The sequence below is a fragment of the Mesoplodon bidens genome (genome assembly GCF_964165515.1).
Source record: "Mesoplodon bidens genome assembly, chromosome: 4".
Classification (NCBI taxonomy): Eukaryota; Metazoa; Chordata; class Mammalia; order Artiodactyla; family Ziphiidae; genus Mesoplodon; species Mesoplodon bidens.
In genome coordinates, this window is record NC_138160.1 from 159,034,669 (window position 1) to 159,057,001 (window position 22,333).

The 22,333-nt window shown below is 42.1% G+C and overlaps 1 protein-coding gene across 1 annotated transcript in view; it reads right to left on the reverse strand.

The window, feature by feature from the left end:
• Positions 1-1,866: 1,866 nt before the first annotated feature.
• ATP6V0E1 (ATPase H+ transporting V0 subunit e1) overlaps positions 1,867-22,333 on the reverse strand; it is a 35,366-nt gene continuing 14,899 nt past the window's right edge. The window contains exons 3-4 of the mRNA XM_081233514.1: positions 10,383-10,512; positions 1,867-1,959 (exon numbers count right to left, since the gene is read on the reverse strand). Of these exons, the coding sequence (XP_081089640.1) occupies positions 10,419-10,512 (94 nt within the window). The 3' untranslated portion in view covers positions 1,867-1,959; positions 10,383-10,418. The remainder of the gene's footprint in view (positions 1,960-10,382; positions 10,513-22,333) is intronic.

A 22,333-nucleotide genomic window follows, 5' to 3' on the forward strand; every position in this document is an offset into this window, starting at 1 on the left:
CCACAGCCGAGGTCTGCTGTGCTGAACCCATGTAGGCTCCCTATCAGCTCATGCCGTGCTGAACTCGGGACAGGCAAAAGCAACACTCAAGGGAAGCACCACACTAGGGACGGCATGAGGCTCGGCTTCAAACCCATGGTGGTCTGCTGGGAAGCAGTCCAGGGTGGGAGTTGGAAAGGTTTCAGACTGACCGCCAGTGATGATGATGGGCAGTAGGGCCTGACTTGAAGAATCCGGGTACACAGCTGCACTCGAGTCACGCTCCCCTGACCGCGGTCAGGACTCAAAGACTGTGGCATCCTTTCATGTACCCACAGTAACCACCAGCATCGCTTTCTTAGATGACAAATAACGATTAAGGATCAAGTAAGTTGCTCCGATGAGAGACAGCTTGATCATCCACAAAGGCCTAATTCTTCCCTCCCACCCGAGCCCCGGAGCTGGCTCCTGGCCAGTGGAACTCTGAGAGAGGCAGGGTGCAAGGAAGAAGTGCTCTAGAGTAGAAATTAGAAAACACGGATCCTACTCCCCCATCTGCCTCTGACCAGCTATGTAAACTGGGCAAGTAACTCTCCCTGTCTGGGCTGAGATTCCTCATCTATAAAATGATGGGGTTAGCATGTAATACTATGGTCCCTCAACATCAAATCTTCAGTGTTTTCTGGATTCCATGAAATTAGCTAAAGAGGCCGGTTTGCTGGAAATGTAAAGTACAGAGTTGCCTCTCAGGAAAAACTTTAAGTTCAAAATGAAAGCAAAGAAGGAAAAGAAAGAAATGAAAGCAGGAGAGTCATGTCAACTTGAAACTCTCTTTGGTCATAAGAATAGCAAAGCAATGAGTTCAGATAGTTTGGGAGGAATAGAAAAGTACAAACTGCAAAACAGGAAACCCATTCTTGGCTGGCTGTCAAAGAGCCATGAGCTGGTGAAAATTTAGATCCATTTTCATTTTAAATTTCTTAAAACTAATAAAGCCCCCAAGTTAGTGAATCATTGAGATGCCTGCTACCGAAACACAGAATTATTGTTCCCGTCCCAGGCTTTTTAACCACTTGATTTTTCAGTCCTATTTCTGATAGTGAGGTGGTACAAGGAACTGCTGGTTCCGGCTTGTCCCTGTGGCTGGCACCAGCCCTCTACCTGCTTAGCAGCATGACCACGTGTTTATGGTCAATGGTCAAACGGGGCCTTGAATTATAAACCCCCCCAAATAGCATTCCAGCTCTTGAATTTGCAGGGACCCAATTTCCACATCTTTGATTCCTCCAGTGGCTACAGTAAGCACTCAGGTGTTTACCAGATGATTAAGAACAGTACTTACCAGACTCCTCAGGTATCTCAAACTACATAGCCAGGTTAATCCATCCAAGCTATGTTTGGACTACAAAATCATTTTTCAGAAAGCCATTATCCAGAGACAGAAGAGCTTACAGAAATGAGTTTAACAAACACCGAAACCAGATTTCCACAGAGAGCAGAAAAATAATTTATTCCAAAGGAGGGCAGAAATAAGAAACTCATCCTGAAAATATACTTTGGTATAATTCTGGTGGGACAGATTTTCCCTCTGAACATGTTCTTCTACTGACTGCCCCACTGGAGTCTTACTGTCATGTAATAGTTTTTAAACACTTCGCTGATTCTCATGTTGTGAGCAGGCAGGAGCCATCTTCAAATCCACAGTTTCCCAGGAGAGAGTAATGTTATTTCTTAGAAGAACAGCACTTTCTATCTCCGAACAGTACATAAACATTTTATAGAGGCAACACAGTTTAGATTCAATAGGCACATCATTCATCAAAGTGTAAAAAAGGTGACAGGAAAAAATACTGCATTGTAGAATAAGATATTCAAATGTGGTGGGAACGTTTAAGGCAGCTGACAGCCAAAGTGGGCGAGTCAAGGAAGGTGGTCTGGGTATGGAGGTGATTTTGCATCTAGAGGAGTTCTCTTCGTGACCTGCAAAACAAAACTGTTCCAGTAACTGGGCCTTTCCACCAACCTCAGGAGGGCAAAAGGGTAACACCGAGAAAGTCAACCAGGCCAATAATTTTAAATACACAGAGGCTCCCTAAATGAAAGTGGGCTCAGTTAACGTGCAAGTTCAGGCAGGTTTTGCAGGGCTGTGACAATAAGTCCAGTTACCAAGGACAATGCTAAACTGAGGATCCCAAGTCCCAGTTTGACCGTGTCATAGAAAGCAGGAAGAGTGGAGCTGACTAAGACCCGTTGCACTGGGACCTGACAAGTTCCCTTGGGCTTCAAGAATCTGTATTTGTACTTCCGCTCCCACAGGCGGGCAAGCTGGTCCCTGCGTCAGACTCCTAAAGAGCAGGCTCCTTGCTACTCGAGATGGCTCACCGTTCTGGCCACCCCAAGTGTAGGTGACAAATGAGGATTTCTTCTAGAAGCTTAAAGCTGCAACACCACCTTTGCAGAGCTGGCAAACATTTAAAATAGGTATCTTCACACATCAGACTGCTAACAGCGGTCACAAAACTCCTTCACGCAAGGCTTATTGTATAACGTCTTTATAAGTAAAGCCATATGTGCTACTTTTGAAGTTAAAGAGAAAAGATAAAGAGAAAATAAAAGTTAAATAGTGTCTTTAAGAGGTGATTTCCATACAAGCCTCGAGTTAGTGGATAAGAAAACAAGCTGGTTGTGGCCCACCATTTTCCAGGGTGTTAAGGGAGGTGCAGGCGGAGTGAGGGGCTAGTTAAGTGGGGATGAGGCACGGCTGCAGCAGGCAGGTCTGGAAGGCTGGAGGTCGCAAAGCCCACAGGGAGACCACACGGGCCCTTGCAATTTCCCAAGCCAGTGGGCACACACCCTGGAGAATCCCCAGTGCCGGGTGATTAAATGGCGGGTTTCCCAAGGCTCCGGGGCCATGGTGCCCAGAAGCAGACATGAGACTGCTTGCTGGTAGCTCTTACTGGAGCAAGCTGGGTAGGCCAGCCGCCCTCCATGGTGGAATGCACCGGACTGCCGGGGACCCACTAGGGCAGGACAGTGCAAACAGTCAACTGAAGATGTAATTTGAGGACCATTTTTACCACGTACTAAGGAAAATAACCGTAGCAGGCTAGGTAGGGGCAATGACCAGAGCTACCGGTTTCTTCCATGGCTTCATGAAAGCTCTCCTCTAATCTCACGATCATTTTCTCTTCTCTTCCTTAGGCCAGCAGAACAGCCCTCTGCACAGACCTGAGTTCCAGGCAGATTATTAATTTACTTGAGAATATGTGAAGCAGTGAATCCAAATGTTTCGTGTGTCAAGTTCCTATGAAGAGCATATGGTCAGGGGACTTGCCTGCTGGCGCAGTGGTTAAGAATCCGCCTGCTAATGCAAGGGACACAGGTTTGAGCCCTGGTCCAGTTAGATCCCACAAGTCACGGAGCAACTAAGCCCGTGCGCCACAACTACTGAGCCTGCACTAGAGTCCGCACGCCACAACTACTGAAGCCTGCTCACTCTAGGGCCCGCGTGCCGCAACTACTGAGCCCACCTGCTGCAACTGCTGAAGCCTGTGCACCTAGAGCCCACGCTCCACAACACGAGAGGCTACCACAGTGAGAAGCCCGCAAACTGCATTGAAGAGTAGCCCCTGCTAGTCGCAACTAGAGAAAGCCTGCGCGCAGCAATGAAGACCCAACGCAGCCAAAAATAATAAATTAATTAATTTTTTAAAAAGAGCACATGGGGGCTTCCCTGGTGGTGCAGTGGTTGGGAGTCTGCCTGCCGATGCAGGGGACACGGGTTCGAGCCCTGGTCCGGGAAGGTCCCACATGCCGCGGAGCAACTGGGCCCGTGAGCCACAACTACTGAGCCTGCGCGTCTGGAGCCTGTGCTCTGCAACAAGAGAGACCGCAACAGTGAGAGGCCCGCGCACCGCGATGAAGAGTGGCCCCCGCTCGCTGCAACTAGAGAAAGCCCTCGCACAGAAATGAAGACCCAACACAGCCAAAAATAAATTAAATAAATAAACAAATAAATAAATTTATTTTTTAAAAAAAGAGCATATGGTCAGACTTCCTCACTGTTTAGGCCTTTCTGGATGAATGAACAATCAATCACAGAAGGGGAAAACAGGTCTTCACTTTTGGAAAACCACACAGAAAGAGGGAATAATCTTCCCTCAAGCTCAGTGATACCAGTTTAAGATTAATGTGAACGAGCATTATGCTCTATGGCATAGACTTGTGGTTTGATTCTGGAGTGAATTAAAGAAGCACATATATATTCTAATCATCTCTCTGATATGAAATAGCCATTCTGGGGTGGAGGTGGGGAACTCAACCAAAGGGTCCATGTTCTCATTTTGTAAAATAAAGGAATCACAAGGCTACTTTCAGATAAAACTGAGAATGAAGACAACATAAAAATATTAAGGCTAGAATCAAGAAATCTGTTCAGGGAAGGATGATGAGTGAATATATCTATTTTTTAAACAAAAAAGAAGAGGTCTCATTTTTATCTTTATTTTTTCGTTTCAGATAACTTCGTAAAATAATTCCTTCTTTACTCTCATGGTAAGGTATGTATTTATTGTAGGAAATTAACTACAAGAGGTATTTAAGCAACCTATAAAGGCCTGAGTGTTTCACAATTCAAGGCAAAAACAGCAGAGCTAAATACATTTAGGAAAGAAGAGATCTCTGGGAAGCCAAGTGGCCAGGAAAGGAAGTGCAAAAGGATTTGCAAGCTGGACACTCAGAGAAAACATCAGAAAGAATTAAGAGAGAATGGGCGAGTGGAGACAAGAAACCAGAATGTTCGCTGAATAGTGTGTTTACTAACCTGCCTTCTACATTGATGACTGCGGTAGGGTAGTGAGGCAGGAAAAGCTAAGTAAAGCTAATTAGGTCAAGAGCATGAAAATGGTATGGCTGGAACCAGTAGGTCACGGAAGAAAGTTGTGCAGAGAGCAGCGAAGGTGGTTGGAAGGCAAACTAGGCAGGCCTTGACCACCAAGTTAGAAAGTGGGACAGAATCTGCAGACTAGTCATTCTTATCTTTTGTGGCTCATGGGACCTTTGGTGACCCTGACAAGCTGTGCTGACAACACGTTACATACAGCATTCCAAGCGGCACGTACCCATTAAAATCAGGGACCTTGGGTTTAAGAAAAAGCCCTGCTGTAGCCCACGGAGAGCTACTCAGAGTTTCTGGGGCAAGCAGGATGTGTTTCAGGAAGTACTATGTCAGGAAGATAAACAGGGTGGTGGTTTGTAGATACCTTGAGTGTAGAGGCCGGCAGACGTGATGAGGAGCCACTGCAGTAATTCAGAGCCGCAGTGACTGGGTCAGATAGTAGGGTCCCCAACAGAGGAACAGAGTAGAGAGGCAGACACAAGTGACATAACAGGCTCAACTGGATTCAAGGAAGAGGAGAAAGAAGCGATCGAATGGGTCCTAGGTGACAGGGAAAACTGTGACAGGCTTTTTAACCATAAAACACCTTCCACTGTTCTAACGTTTCACAAGTATGGCTTAATTCCAACCTCTCAACAGATCACAAACCCCTTCAGAGTCCACAGCCTCCTCTGAAATCCCCACTCAGTGCTATGTACCTCGTGACGCTCAAATATTTTTGGAATGCATAGAAAAACAGCTTCCTCGGGGCAGAGGCCTAATTACCAATAGTCTATTCCTCTCCGGTCCAGACTTTGAATAAAATAGAACGCCAGCCCTTTCAGGACTGCGGTAAACCATATAGGCTTATCTCAACTTATCACCATGAAGCGGTTAACCAACTAACTTACAGAACACTGGTCTGAAGCCATTCCAAGGAGATTCTGTACAAGCATCACACCCCCAAAGCTGCAGGAAAATGGAACATTGGAAAAACAGCAACCTTGACGGGATAGTTCCATAAGCATCTCAGGAATCGAGGCTCTAGAGGCAGCTGAGGTTGGCAGGGGGCAGAGATGGTGTGAACATAGTTCTTCGAAGTACTGGGTAAGATTTCCAGCCAGTAAACATAATGTGCTATAACTCAGCCTATCAACATATGAAAGAAAATCACGGCAATTCAAGTGTTTAGAGTAGCAAAGGACCGGCTAGCTGTTCAACCGTGTTGTTCAGGATCAATTCCATTTCATCTGTATAGAATTATTGTCTGAAAGCTTTCATGACTGCTCCTCATTTTTCTCTGCTGAGTACCATGCCTGGCTTACACCTCCTACTTTCCAAATCTGGCCTCTTAAAGAATCACATACAGAACTGAACACTTTTCCTTACCAGCTGAGGACAGGCCTAAATCTGGTTTCTGCGCTCCTTTATCATCCCACAGTTGTGTAAAAGTTCAAAGTTCTGAAGGGAATTTAGCTCATTCTTTGAATTTTACCACCAAGAAAAGTGAGGTCCTGTCTTAAGAGTTCTGTTTATGGGCTTCCCTGGTGGTGCAGTGGTTAAGAATCTGCCTGCCAATGCAGGGGACATGGGTTCGAGCCCTGGTCCGGGAAGATCCCACATGCTACGGAGCAACTACACCCGTGCGCCACAACTACTGAGCCTGTGCTCTAGAGCCCGCGAGCCACAACTACTGAAGCCTGCGCGCCTAGAGCCCGTGCTCCGCAACAAGAGAAGCCACCACAATGAGAAGCCCGTGCACCACAGTGAAGAGTAGCCCCTACTCGCCACAACTAGAGGAAAGCCCACGCGCAGCAACGAAGACCCTACACAGCCAAAAATAAATAAATAAATAAATAAATATTTTTTAAAAAGAGAGTTCTGTTTGCTCCAATGTTAGGATTAGATTAGATTAGATCTCCTGATGTGGTAACTCCATAGGACTAGAGGTACAGTACTACCACAATCACTACCTCAAACATGGAATCAATGTGACATGATGCTCATAACTAGGGCTGCCTGGCTGTGCTCTATTTCCTGCCATTCTGCTTTTAAAGGAACAACCGTTAACATAAGGGTTTCAAGCAGTCCTAGTTTGTGCTGTGGACCAGAGTGCAAACATTAGGAATTCATCATTTAGGTTACAGACAACATGAAACTGAAAAGAATGGGCAAATGACACCAGATCCACACACACAGTGTTATTCACTGTGGGCCCCATTTACTTATGGTAAGAGATGGAAATGAGGCTCAGAGAAGGTAAGTGAAAGGCAATGCTAGAATGAAGATCTCACTCTGAGAGGCCTGAGGTTCTCAGCTTTAAACCCCAATCAATACCACCACCTAACATTCACTATAGTTAAGAGGAAGGACAGAAAACAGAACTTGATGGGGAAAAAAGGTGGGGGGGAGGTTTTATATATATATATAAATCAGATTTTTTTAAAAAATATCTATATAAAAGGGAATCAAAATCCCTTTAGGCAGACAGAACTCTAAGGGAAAAAGAAGGCTGCCTACCTATCAGGCTGGCAAAAATCCAGGCTGTGAGGAAATAGAAATTCACATACATTGTTGGTAGAAATGCAAAAATAGTACAATCCCTATAGAGGGGCATGTAGTAATACCTGGAAAAAGTATTATACCTTTAACACAGAGTTCTATTTTCAAGGACTCTAATCTAAAGAAAACTGGTAAAAATACAAAATGTCATACACACAGGATGGCACTGTGGCTTTATCAATAATAACAAAAGACTGGAAATAATGCAAAAGGATATCAATGGCTATAAAAAGAATTAAGGAAGATCTCTATACACTGATAGGATATATTGTCCAGTGAAAAAGAGCAAGGTACAGAATAGCTATGTAATATGATATCTCTTCTGTAACAGCTGTGTGTGTCAGGGAAGGATGGATACACACACACACACACACTAAGTATTTGCTTATCTCTGCACAATGAAACACTGGAAGGATATAGACTTCTATGAATATATCTTACTTAAAATTTTGACTCTGGAAATGTTTTACATATTCCAAAAAATGTAGCCAAAAAAAGAAAAAATTACTATAAATTGAACACAAAATAAATAATTTTAATCTAACTGTATAACAAATTGATAACCACCAGAGGAAATAATTTCAAGTGACCACAGAAAACAGCATGTTGTTCTTTATTTGTTCTAAGAACAAATAAAGCAGCAAAGAAATCCTAAACTGCATTCAATAACCTTATAGTTAGTAGTTACATTGGTGTAATTTTGAAACTATTTTATATATATTATATGATAATCAAATTAAGTAATTAAGTTACTGTCTTTAGGAGCCAAGATTTTCAGCATATGTGAATGATATTCAAGTATAAAACTGAAGAAGTCAAATAAAAACCCTGTAATGTTAAATCTGAATTAGAAATACTGACATGAACCCGTGATTTTTTTTTCTTTTTAAAAATCCATACTTCCTGGCTTTGTCCACTGTAAAGGCTTAGAAGCAACAACACCCCAACAGAAATGAATGCACCTAGCAATCAGATCATGGTTTATAAATACCACTTCCACTGAAAGAAAAACAGGGCCAACTGGGCTTGAGGACTGACTAGTGAACCAGGGAATCCTTTCAGTGGGAAATTTATTAGAGAAACAGCTGATTCCAAGTCAAGAAACATACAAAAGAGGTCTGGGACACCCTGATGTTGCCAGAAAGAATACTATCAGAGACTAATATCAAAGGGACATAGAAGCCAGTCTAGACAGGTGCCCACAGGGCCAAAGAAAGAACAACTGAATATAAAAAGGATAATAAACATTTAATTGATTAAAATTGAAAAGGAAAGAAAACCTCATTGAATACCCCAGAAGTAACTTGGGCACCAAGTTACTCACTTTGAAAACTAAAAGAGGGACTTCCCTGGTGGCACAGTAGTTAAGAGTCCGCCTGCCAATGCAGGGGACACGGGTTCAAGCCCCGGTCTGGGAAGATCCCACATGCCGTGGAGCAACTAAGCCCATGCGCCACAACTACTGAGCCCATGTGCCAGAACTACTGAAGCCCACATGCTCTAGGGCCCATGCTCTGCAACAAGAGAAGACATCGCAACAAGAAGCCCGCACACCGCAACGAAGAGTAGCCCCTGCTAGCCGCAACTAGAGAAAGCCCACATGCAGCAACAAAGATCCAACGCAGCCAAATTAAAGTAAAAAAGAAAGAAAAGAAAATTAAAAGAAAAAGATTAAGTGTGTATCCCACCTTTCTTACATGATCTACATTTCAAGGTTAGTAAATAACTCTAGTTGATAAGGAAAAGTTCATTTTTAAAAAATTTATTTATTTGTTTGTTTATTTATTTATTTATTTATTTATGGCTGTGTTGGGTCTTTGTTGCTACGTGCAGGCTTTCTCTAGTTGTGGTGAGCAGGGGCTTCTCTTCATTGTGGTGTGCGGGCTTCTCATTGTGATGGCTTCTCTTGTTGCAGAGCACGGGCTCTAGGCATGAGGGCTTCAGTAGTTGTGGCACATGGGCTCAGTAGTTGTGGCACGCAGGCTCTAGAGCACAGGTTCAGTAGTTGTGGCGCAAGGGCTTAGCTGCTCTGTGGCATGTGGGATCTTCCCAGACCAGGGCTGGAACCCATGTCCCTTGCATTGGCAGGAGGATTCTTAACCACTGGGCCACCAGGGAAGTCCAGGAAAAGTTCATTTTTATAGAAATATTTCACCTAATCAAATATGGAAGTAATAACAAAAACTAGAAAGTCACCATTTTTGCAATTTCTACTGCAATGCTTCATTCAGGCTAAGATCATCAGTGGATAAAATCACTGGATAAAGGTTGACAGAGGCCTTTACACCTGGAGGGACCAGAACCCACTGATCACCTTGGCATCTCTAACGACCAGACAGCCAGACATCACGTCTCTCCTGACAGAAGGCAATGTGAAGTTCACAGAACCACTGAAATACCCTTGCCAAAAAAGCTGAACGTGAATCTAGTCAAACATTTAGCACTAACCTCCAGTTAACATAGTAATGGAGACTGAAGAACCAATGAAATGACAGGCTTTCTGACTCTTGGCCAGTGAATAAATCACTCCACTACACCACTCCTTACTTCCCTGATCCTCAGAAGCAAACGAAACCTGCAATTTTGAGACCAATTTTCAAAAAGCATCTGTCTCTCTCTGTCCAAAGCATTCACAGATGCCCTTCATCTAAAATCTGTCAGCCACGTAAAGTTGCTAAATCTCAAAATACCAAGTACAAATAGTCACATTCCTGATCTGTGTCTGAAAGACCACATGCAAACGTAATTTATTTAACTGGCTGGGTAAGAATACAATTTAAAAGAATCTTATGGATAAATCCTTTGGTAAAAGTGAATGGCCTAAGTTCCAAATCTATTTCTGCAATTCAGATTGTGTTTGCTTTCAGCAGCCTGCCCTTGCCAAGTGTTAAAATGAGGAAAAGTCCAGGTAAACTCTAGCTGACCAATTGACAACACTGATGTGAAAGGTCAAGGGCATAGTCACCTCAATGACTGAGCACTGGCGAGCAGGTCTTCTTACTCAAGGCCAATGATGCTTGAGGTACCAGATGGTTTCATTTTTCAACTGCGGTCCAAAGAGAGGGTTGAGTTGGGCCAGAATTGCAATCAGCCAACTAAAAAAATAACGGGGGAGGAAGGACAACAGAGAGTGGTGAAATCATGTTGGAACGGGACCATTTTACATTAGGATGAGAAAAGTGCTTTAGTAGAATTTAAATCTATTCTGTTCAGACCAAACCTTCAATACACTTAAAAGTTCATAAAGCACATTGTGCTAATGGAAGCATGTCTTGTAAGGAAAGCCTTCACAGAACACACCCTCCCTTCCTTTGATACATTATTGACAAAGCAGTGAGGCTTCATCATAGTATGTCTCTTTTCTCTCTTTCTTAATTCCCTTTCCAAGTAGTCAAGATTTCCTGAATTCATATGATATCGTCACCTCAGAGTGTTTTTGCCTAATCTCAGCTTATCATCATCACAACTTCTGGGCTCAGGAAAAATCAGTTTACTTTACTTTATCCATTCTCCAAATGCTAAGACCCACAACCAAAACGACACATCCATTTTTACTGGTGTAGCCAAGGTTAAATTTCAGCCCACTGTCTCCCAATTAGACTATATCACTTGAGCACCCCTTCTCTCATCACCATCACCACTAAAACGTGTTACATATCTTTTGGGCAGTAGTGGAGCTGAACCAAATGGGCATCTAACTCCCCCTGCTTCCTTCAGATCTAAGTAACAAGGTATTCCTCTGTATCACAGACCGATTATGGAGGAAGTGTGATGGTGTTACATATTTACCTCAGGGTTGGAAGTGCAAAACAGCACATAGCCAAAATTGTCTTTAAAGTTTTCTTCTACTGTTCACAAAGTTCTGAATAAATGGTTTTGTATCTGATATAGGAATTCATATACTCAGTGAAGTTTGAGAATCACTGAACTAAGACCAAAGCAAAGAACAAAAAGAAAGACAGTAAAAGATTTGCAAATCATGTATCTGATAAGGGGCTAATATCCAAAATATACAAAGAACTCGTACGACTCAACAGAAAGACAGCAAATAAACAGCTGGCTATTCAAACCATTCCATGTTTTACTTTATTAAACAAATATTTAATGTGCACCTGCTGGGCTCCAGGCCCCAGCAATACAAAGGAGAAAATGAAATGCTACTGCCCTCACAAAGCTTAACGGGACGGAACGTCAGGAAGGAAATAAAGTGAGGCGAAGGAACACAGCACGATGGAGGTGGTACTCCTTTGATGGGGTGGTCAGGAAGGCCTTTCCAAGAAGGTACTGCTGCAGGCGAGCACAGAATGAAGCAGAACACACAGTGCCTTTAATTCCTATTCAAAATACATGAGTTTTTGTTTAAATTAGAAATTAGAATTGCTCTCGTCTGGGGGGGAGGGGGTCTGGTAAACAGGCCCAGACTCCAACCACTACTGATCTTGGAGGATGGATTTTAGCATCATAATCTGATACCGCTGTCCTCTCTGCATGGGATACAGGGACCTGCTTTCTAAGGGAAAGGAGCTATCCTGCCTCAGCTATCCTGTAGTCTCCTTCTACAATTTTAGGACTTTAAATTCCCCTAGAAGAGGGGAGCCAGCCAAACGCACCATTGTCTGGCTGGATCTCTTTTCTTCCATTTGCTGTAATTTTTAGAACTCTTCCAATAAAAGGATCAAAAAGCTGATTCTGATCAGCAATGATCAGACTGCTGGAGAATCTACCAGCGCCAGCAGCTTCACCTACAGAAGCAATGTCCCCGCCCTCCCCACCCCAGCCCAACAGAAGGTGGTTCTGTGACAGGAAACGTGACACCTGAGGACATCCAGCCAAGACAGCTATCTCAAGCTGACTCACTTTATAAACAAAAAATTCAGATGAGACTCTCTGATCCGTCCTTAGAACTACAATATTTGACGCAAACAAAATACTCATACTTGTAGTTGAGGTTTAACATCTACCTGAAAAAAAGAAAGAGGAGGGTAGCATAGGCAGACACACTGAAGAGCTGTGACTGCAGTGAACAGTAATGGTGCGGAGCTGAGAGGCATGGAAAATTCCACACAGACCCAGGACTTTCCCGATCCCAGCAGGCAATGGAAGCAGACAGTACAGACAGTCGTCCGTCCTTTCAGGACAGACTGAAATACTGGCCAGTGCTTAGAAATGCTGAATAAAAAATACGTTAGAGCCTTGCCTCTGTCGCCTCTCTTTACCAAAAATGTATGATACTGAATAAAAACACCATCTCCCAGTACTTTGTACGATGTGGGATAGCGATGCTTCTGAATTCTGACTTCACATTATAATCACCCAGGGAGCTTTAAAAAAAAAAAAAATGATGGTCTACTTCACAAATCATCTTTCTTTTAATTCTCCCACCACATGGTTAAGGAAATTGAGGCAGAGAGAGGTGAAATGATTCGCCTGTGGTCACAACACTGATTAGGTGGTAGCAGCTCCTGAACCCAAAACCAGGTCAGACCAATGTTCTTACACAAGTTACCTTCTGTACAAAAGTTACCTTCTGAAATAGTTTAACTGACAACAGTTCTGAAAGCATCAATCAGTTTAGCTAAATCTAAACTGTCTGGGAGTTAAGGAAACAAAGAATCCATCTGCTAACTATAGATGAAGCCCATCATGATTGGTACCTGAGGTAAAGAAGAAATATCCAGAAGCAAGAACAAAGTCCACTCTGCTTGCTCAGATCAGTATTCGGAAACTTTTTTGAATTTAATTTTACGCCCTATTTTTAATGTTTCAAATCAAGTAAAACATCTTACTTAAAACAACAACAACAACAGCAAACCAAAGTTCAAGAAAATTCCTTGGGAAACAGCCCAGGTCAGTTCATTTGAAATTTCCTGGAGGAAATTCCCCCCTCTGACCAGATGAGCTCTGTGTCTGCCCTTCTGATTACTGCCTGACTTCAGATTTTTCTTTAAAGCTGATAAACACAGTGGTGAGAACTGGAAGGAGAAAAAAAAAAAAAAATCCACTCTGAATTGATGGAAGTGGGTGGAGAAAGAGATCATATTCCAATGAATCTGTTACTTCACGTGTCCAAGAAAATAGAACTAAATGTACTCTTCATATTTGCCCAAACTGTTCCACATGTCTCCACAACCTGAAGTCCAGCCCAATAACTAACCTTCTGAGCTTATTCAAACTACCAAGGCGGCTATGGCAGGGTAACATCTTTCAGAGAACTGAAGAGCTGGAATGCACCAGAGGTCAAGTTCACCGTCCTCATTTTAACAGCAAAGAAACTATGTCCTAGGGAGCTTAATACTCCCACAGCGAATCAGGGATAGAGCTGGAAAGGGAACCCAGGACTTCTGAGTCCCGTGATACCAGACTGCTTCCACGGGGTATTAAGGATGAAACAGATCAGGCAGCCTAGGAGTTCCTCTTTTATTCCATGTTCATTTACCAATGCCATGCTCCATCGTCAGGCCCTAAGGATGCCCAGAGGAATCAGTGAGGGGCCAACCCCCCAACCCTGCCCCCAGGGGCTCATGAGCTTGTGAGAGACAAACCAAGGGTGGGGGCAGAGTATGCTCTGGAAGAGCGAGGCAGAGGGTACTTCATCTACAAACACTCCTGGCCACTTATCTTGAGCTCAGCTCTTGATTATTAGAATTCTTCAAGCACAAAATACGTCCTCCCCACAGAAAAGGCTATATACTGAGCTTTCTCAAATCCTGCTTTGTTCTTTTGTTCCACATTCAGATATGAGAACAGAGAACAGAGGCATGGTTACTTCTCAGTGATGCACAGGTCAAGCGGATAACTGCTCAGCTTCCCTGCTGGAATAGGGAAGTCCAGCTAGGACCTCTCTTCTGATCTGCTGTCCCTCCAGCGAGGGTCATGATAGGAGTAACCTCTACCACCTCCTTAAGAAACAGCAGAGAAGTGACTTGCCCTGTCTCTACCGAGATGACCTCTGTCAAATATCCTTATCCCAATCCAATGACGCAAATTCTTTCAAGGGCAGCAGTGTTATTATACACTATTAGAAAATATGGGATTCAGTATTAGACAGGGTTGGATTTTAATTTTAACTACATCAAATATTAGTGGAGTGACTCCAAGCAAGTGAGCTTACAACCCCGAGCCTCAGCTTCCCCTTTTGTAAAATGAAGATAATAATTCCTGCCTCAAGATATTAAGAATTAAAGGAGGGACATCCCTGGTGGTCCAGCGGTTAAGACTCCACCCTCCCAATGCAGGGGGCCTGGGTTTGATCCCTGGTCAGGGAACTAGATCCCGCATGCTGCAACTAAGATCCGATACGCGGCAATGAAGATCCCGCGTGCCACAACTAAGACCTGGCACAGCCAAATAAATAAGTAAATATAAAAAAAACAAAAAGGGCTTCCCTGGTGGCGCAGTGGTTAAGAATCCGCCTGCCAATGCAGGGGACACGAGTTCGAGCCCTGGTCCAGTTAGATCCCACATGCCGCGGAGCAACTAAGCCTGTGCGCCACAACTACTGAGCCTGTGTGCCACAACTACTGAAGCCTGTGCACCTAGAGCCCATGCTCTGCAACAAGAGAAGCCACCACAATGAGAATCCCACGCACCGCAACAAAGAATAGCCCCACTCGCCACAACTAGAGAAAGCCCAGGCACAGCAACAAAGACCCAACGCAGCCAAAAATAAATAAATAAATTTATATTAAAAAAAAAAGAATTAAAGGAATAATATATGAAAGTGCTCCGTGTAGTAGCTGACAAATAGGTGTTCAATAAATACTACTTATTCCTTCTCTTTCTCTGTGAGACAGCTAAAAATGCATTCAAGCCACAGAATGAAATACAACCTATTTTACTTTACAAAGGAGTTTCTCATGCTGCACTGAGTCATGCTCATCTCCACCTCCTCTCCCGCACCCACCTGCTCTGCAGTAGGCAGAATTCTAAGATGTTGCCCAAAATTCCCATCCCCTTGCGTACACACCCTGTATAAACAGGGGATGGTGGATATGTAGGGACAGTCACTGCCGTGATTAGATTATAAGATACAGCTGGCTTGACAGAGAAAGACAAATACTGTATATCACATGTGAAATTTAAAAAATAAAACAAACTAGTGAATATAACAAAATAGAAACAGACTCACAGATATAGAGAACAAACTAGTGGTTACCAATGGGGAGAGGAAGCGGGGAGGGGCAATATAAGGGTAGGGAATTAAGAGATACAAACTATTATGTATAAAATTAGCTACAAGGATGTACTATACAACACAGGGAATACAGCCAATATTTTATAATAACTATAAATGGAATATAACCTTTAAACATTGTGAATCACCATGTTGTACACCTGAAACTTATATAATATTATACATCAACTATACCTAAAAAAAAAAAAAAAAGATACAGCTGGCTTTAAGGGAAATTTCTATCAACAGATGTATGGATAAAGAAGATGTGCACATGCACGCGCACACACACACACAAATGGAATATTACTCTGCCATAAAAAAGAATGAAATAATGCCATTTGCAGCAATATGGATGGACCTAGAGATTACTATACAAAGTAAGTCAGACGGAGAAAGACAAATATCATATGATATCACTCATATGTGGAATCTTAAAAAAATGATACAAAGGAACTTATTTATAAAACAAAAACAGATTCACAGACATAGAAAACAAACTTATGGTTACCATAGGGAGAAGGGGAGGGATAAATCAGGAGCTTGAGGTTAACAGATACACATTACTATATATGAAATAGATAACCAGCAAAGACCTACTGTACAGTAGAGGGAACTATATTCAATATCCTGTAATAACCTATAATGGAAAAAAATCTGAAAAAGTATATATATGTGTGTGTATATATATATGTATATGTATAACTGAATCACTTTGCTGTACACCTGAAACACGGTAAAGCAACTATACTTCAATTTAAAAAAAAAAGAAAGAGAAATTACCTTGAGTGAGCATGACCTAATCAGGTGAGCTCCTAAAAGGGACAGGACTCTTCCTGATGAAGGACATTTGGAGTGTGTGAATCACTTATTAATTCATTGCCAACCATCTTGCAACGCACCCTTTAATATGTGCTCTGTAATAAAAAACGGAATCCCTTTTTCTCCTTTAAAGTGAGCACGATGTTAAGCTTTCTCAGCAGGGGTAGCTGGAGGGACACAGCATGGGCTAGAAGTTGGGGGAGTGGGTATGAGGACATTTGGTGGAATCTGCACAGGCTCTGGCCCAGAACACGGCTGCTCTTTGATCTAGAGACTTGGCCTGGAAATAACCTTTCTGCAGCCCTCTCGACATGAAAACCAGAGCCCCTGCTTGGCCTACATGCTTTGAAGTCCTCCTGCTCACACTGGCACAAGAATTCCCACTACACACCCAGGCCACTGATCTCTCCAGCCTGCTCTGCTACCTGCACTCAGAGGGTGGCCAACTGCTTGCCCAGCAACTCCAGACCAACTCCAGCCTGGCCAAACTAATGAACTTCTCTGCTATCTGGTCGGCTGAACTACACCTTCTCCAACAAGGTCTGAATTCTTTCCAAGTTTGTCCTTGCTTGGGTACTCTCCCTGAGCCCTAGGGTACCATATGGAGTTTCCTTCTATCTTATAGTTACTCTTCTGCCATAGTGAATAATTACATTAAACTTCCTGTGTTTAACCTACTGTGTGGTTGCTACCTCCTTATTGGACCCAGACAGCTACAGGATGAGGAGGATTTGACACAAAGGAAGATTCTCTCTTGCTAGCTTTGAAGATGGAGGAGCTACATGGCAAGGAATGTGACTGTCATCTAGGAGCTGAGAGCAGCCCCCAACTAATACCCAAGCCAAGGAAATGGGACCTCAGTCCTACAACCACAAGGAGCTTAATTCTGCCATAGCCATGGGAGTTCGGAAGAGGACCCTAAGTTCCAGATGAGAAGGCATAAACTTACTTTCCATTAACCTGATGCTAACTGTATCTCTGCTATGGCCCTTTCACTACTACAATACAAAAATAGGAATATGCCCTATTTTTGCCAGCTCTAAAGTTGAATTATCTTTTCCTTTCTATTCTCCATACTTTCTTTTTTTTTTTTTTTTTTTTTTTTTTTTTTGGTGTGGTACGCGGGCCTCTCACTGTTGTGGCCTCTCCCGTTGCAGAGAACAGGCTCCGGACGCGCAGCCTCAGCGGCCATGGCTCACGGGCCCAGCCGCTCTGCGGCATGTGGGATCTTCCTGGACCAGAGCACGAACCCGTGTCCCCTGCATTGGCAGGCGGACTCTCAACCACTACGCCACCAGGGAAGCCCCATACTTTCTATACTAGGCCTTTCAGTTCAAATTCTCTTATCTGCCAAATTATAAATAAAAAGATTATATGGTCAGAGTAAGAAAAATAAACCTTTTAATATAGTAGATAATAATATGCTGGGCCAGGTACCTAGATTTCCTTTCCACTATTAACAATCAAGACATCCAAATATTTTACATGAATACATGAGAGAAATGTAAGCAAGTCTCAGACCAAAAAACTAAGTGAAGGCAAGTACCCAGAGAGGAAAATTAAGTGACTACAGGTTGCGTTCCATACTTTGAGAGCATACACTAAACCAGATTAACTTCAGCTTTTATTTTCAGACATCACAGGGCATGAAAAACAGTAGACAAAGCCTAGGGCCCATTGAAGGTAGAAAGTCTAATGAAAGTTTCACCCACACACCCCAAAAAAGCTAAGACCCCAAAGGATTCTGTCTCAAGATAAGGAAAAAATCAAACAACCCCCTTAAGTGGAATGCTAGGAGAATCAACTGTCTCAAATACAAACACCAAGAAGGAAGGAGAAAAACACTGCCACTGAGAACTGGTCTTCATGAAGGCTGGCCAACTATATGGTTTTAAAAAAGAACATACCAAGAATTTTACTTAATTTAATGCCACACTCGTGATGGCCTTAGGCGCCTGGCAGAAGCAATGTAAATACTTTCTGGAAGAGCCCACCCTCGTAACAGGCCCCAAAGAAGTCATACATATAAAACTATAAGGAAAACAGAGAATTCCCTGGTGGTCCAGTGGTTAGGACTCTGCACTTTCATTGCCGAGGGCCCAGGTTCAATTCCTGGTAAGGGAACTAAGATCCTGCAAGCCGTGTGGCACAGTCAAAAGAAAAAACCCAAAAAAACACTATGGGGAAAATGGACAGATGGCAGTCAAATATAACTAAATGCATATGGAAACAAGACACCATGAGTGAGAGATAGAAAAGAGCAGACACAAACCTAAAGGGACTTCAGAAAATGGAATTATCAGATATGCACTAAAAATAAACTGTCTACTATGTTTTAAGAAATAAGATTCACTTAAAACACGTGCAGGGAGAAAGAAAGAAGGAGGAAAGGGAGGGAGAGGGGGAAGGAGGGGATAGGGAGGGAGGGAAAACAAAACTATAAAAGCAGCAAAAAGAACTCCTATAGAAATGAAAAATATAATACCTGAAAATAAAAAAAGTCAACAGGTAAAGTTCTGGTTCTGGTAATAGCAGAGTAGCTTGTATCAGACTCATTCTATAGATGGCAATTATAAACTCTGAACAAAATATGAAAAACAACTAACTGATGGTACTAAAGAGTGTCCAAAGCAGGTAGAGACTAGAAGGGATTCAATCCTTGAAAGAAGGAAGGAAGCTTTATACAGCATTTCCCCTGAGGACACTGTCCAGTCCGTGTGAAGCTCAAGCAAAACCCTGCAGTCTTATTGGCTTGAGGTATCAACAGATGAAGTTCAGAGCTGCGAGAGCAGTTAGAAATTAAGAGGGGAAACCACACAAAAAGATGTGTCACAAAGGGGAGCCCCAAAACCTGTGTATAAATTCCCCTTAACTCCTTGGCTCATCCCTGAACCATGAATGCAAATGCCAAGGAGTGGTGGAAAACACCCAGAAGGCCGAAAAAACAGAGCAGAGATTTCCACTGCTGCGTACAACAGCGAAAGAGGGAGTCTGAAGTTAGAGGGGCTTTGGTAAACACCTCAGACTTTCCACTGAAACCTCAGAAGGGCCACATCTTAATGGAGAACTCACTCTAAGGGCAAAAACTGAAATAGATCCGCCCAACAAAGTGTAAAACCAACCCTCCACAGGTTTAAGGTGATCAATTAATAATTTAACTGTTTGTTAGAAAAAATTTAACGTTTTTCAGAGGAACAAAGTAGAATCCAGAATGTCTATCATCTACAATATCTAGCATTTAGTAAAAAACACACATGCAAAAAACCCAAGAAATGTAATCAACAATCAAGGACAAAGGAATCAACAGAAGCTGAGTCCAAAATGACACAGATGATGCAGTTAAAAGGTAATGTCTCTAAAGTAGGTGTGGTCTGCAAATGGCTATGTACTAGAGGGCAAGGAGCTGGAGTTCTGAGGAAAATCAAGGCCCAGAAAAGCAAAGAAATCCTCCTCCTTCCTATGTTAGCTCATGTAATAAAGGTGTTTATTGATCTAAAACAACCTCAAAACAAAACAGCATTATAAGTATGTTTAAGGACTTAAAAGAAAAATTGGCTATAAAGAATGAACAGGGGCTTCCCTGGTGGCGCAGTGGTTGAGAGTCCGCCTGCCGATGCAGGGGACGCGGGTTCGTGCCCCGGTCTGGGAGGATCCCACGTGCCGCGGAGCGGCTGGGCCCGTGAGCCATGGCTGCTGAGCCTGCGCATCCGGAGCCTGTTCTCTGCAAGGGGAGAGGCCACAGCAGTGACAGGCCCGCCTACCGCAAAAAAAAAAAAAAAAAAAAAAAAAAAAAAAAAAAAAAAAAAGAATGAACAGATTGGGAATCTCAGAAAATAAGTTAAAACTTTAAAAAAGAACCAAATGGAAATTCTAGAACTAAAAAGTGTAACATATGAACTGAAAAATATTTGGATGGGTTTACCAGAAGATTGGAGATGATAGAAATAGTGAACCTGATGAGAAAAACAGAACCTATCCAATCTGAAGAAAAGGGAAAAAATATTGGAAAAAAAATCCAAACAGTCTAACATAGGTGGAACTGTAGTCTCAGAAGGAGAATGAACAGAGCAAAAAGAAAAAAAAGTAGACTATAGGCTGAAATTTTCTCAAATTTGGTGGAAAACATTAACTTAAAGATCCAATAGCTCAGCAAACCCAATCAGAATAAATTCAAAGAAAACCACACCTATGCACATCACAGTAAAACTATGCTGAAAAGCAAAGATAAAAGTGAAAATCTTGATAACATCCAGAAGACAAAGAATGCATAAAGAACAATTATTCAAATTACAGCCGAGTCCTCAACAGAAACAATGGAGGCCAGAAGATAATGGAAGAGCACCTTTAAAGTTGTCTGAAAGAAAGAAAAAAAAAATCTTGTCAGCCCAGAAAAAAATCCTTCAAAAATGAAAGTGAAATAAAGACATTTTCAGAAAAACAAAACTGAGGGAATTTGTAGTCAGACCTAACCTGTAACAAATACTAAAGGACATTCTTCAGGCTGGAAACTCCAATCCACAAAAAGAAATGGCAAATTTTAAAAATGATAAGTATGTGGGCAAATACAAAAGACTTTTTTCTCTTAATTTCTTTATAAGACATATGATTCTTTAAAAATTGTAGCACTGTAGTATGGGTTTTACAACATATAAAGATGTAAAATATATGATAATAGCACAAGGATGGGGAGTAAATGGAATCACATTGTTGCAAGACTGTTACATTTTACCTGAAATGGTTCAATATTAACTCTAAATAGATTGTGAAAAGTTAAGAATGCATGTTGTAATCTCTAGAGCAACATTAAAAAAGAAAAATACAAAAAATAAAGGAAAAAAAAGAAAAATACAAAAGTATAGCTAAATGCCATTGGAGGAATTAAAACAGAATACTCAAAATATTCAATTAACCTAAAAAAGGCATAAAAGGACAGAGGAACAAAAAAGAGCTGAGACAAACAGAAAACAATTAACAAAATAGTGAACCCAAACCTAGCTATATCAATAGTTACATTAATTGTATAAGGAATCTCCATTTGGCAAAAGGCAAAGACAGTCAGAATGGATAAAAAAGTAAAAACAAGCCACCTACTGTCTTCGAAAAGGCACATTCTAAATACAAAGACACAGATACAGTGAGCATAGGAAAGGTGGTATGGTTATTGATCAAAGTAAAAACTGGGTTAAGGAGTATTACCAAGGATAAAGATTGATATCGTATTAATATAATGACAGAAATGTCAATTCATCAAGAAGACATGACAATCATATATATGCATGCTTCTAATAACAGAGCTTCAAAACATATGAAGTAAAAAAAAGGATCTTTCTTTTAAGAAGAGAAATAGAAAAATCCACAATCATAGCTGGTGATTTTAACACCCTCTCTCAGAAATTAATAAAAGCAGACCAAGAAAAATCAGTAAGGACAAAGAAGATTCGAACTACCTTGACCTGATGTCTACAGAACACTCTACCCAACAACTGGAGAATACACATTCTTTTCAAGTGCACATGGAATGGTTATCAAGATAAGACCATATGCTGGGCCATAAAATATGTCCCAATTTCAAAAGACTGAAATCTTACATAATATACCTTCTGATAAGATATCCAGAAAGGTGCCAAATATGTGGAAATTAAACACCACAATTCTGAAAATGAAAATACAGCATCATCAAAATGTGTAGGGTCTAGGTAAAGTGATGCTTAAAGGGAATTTTATGGTATTAAACACTTACATTTAAAAAGAAGGAGGGACGGACTTCCCTGGTGGCGCAGTGGTTAAGAATCTGCCTGCCAATGCAGGGGACATGAGTTCAATCCCTGGTCTGGGAAGATCCCACATGACATGGAACAACTAAGCCCACGCGCCACAACTACTGAGCCTGTGCTCTAGAGCCCGCGAGCCACAACTACTGG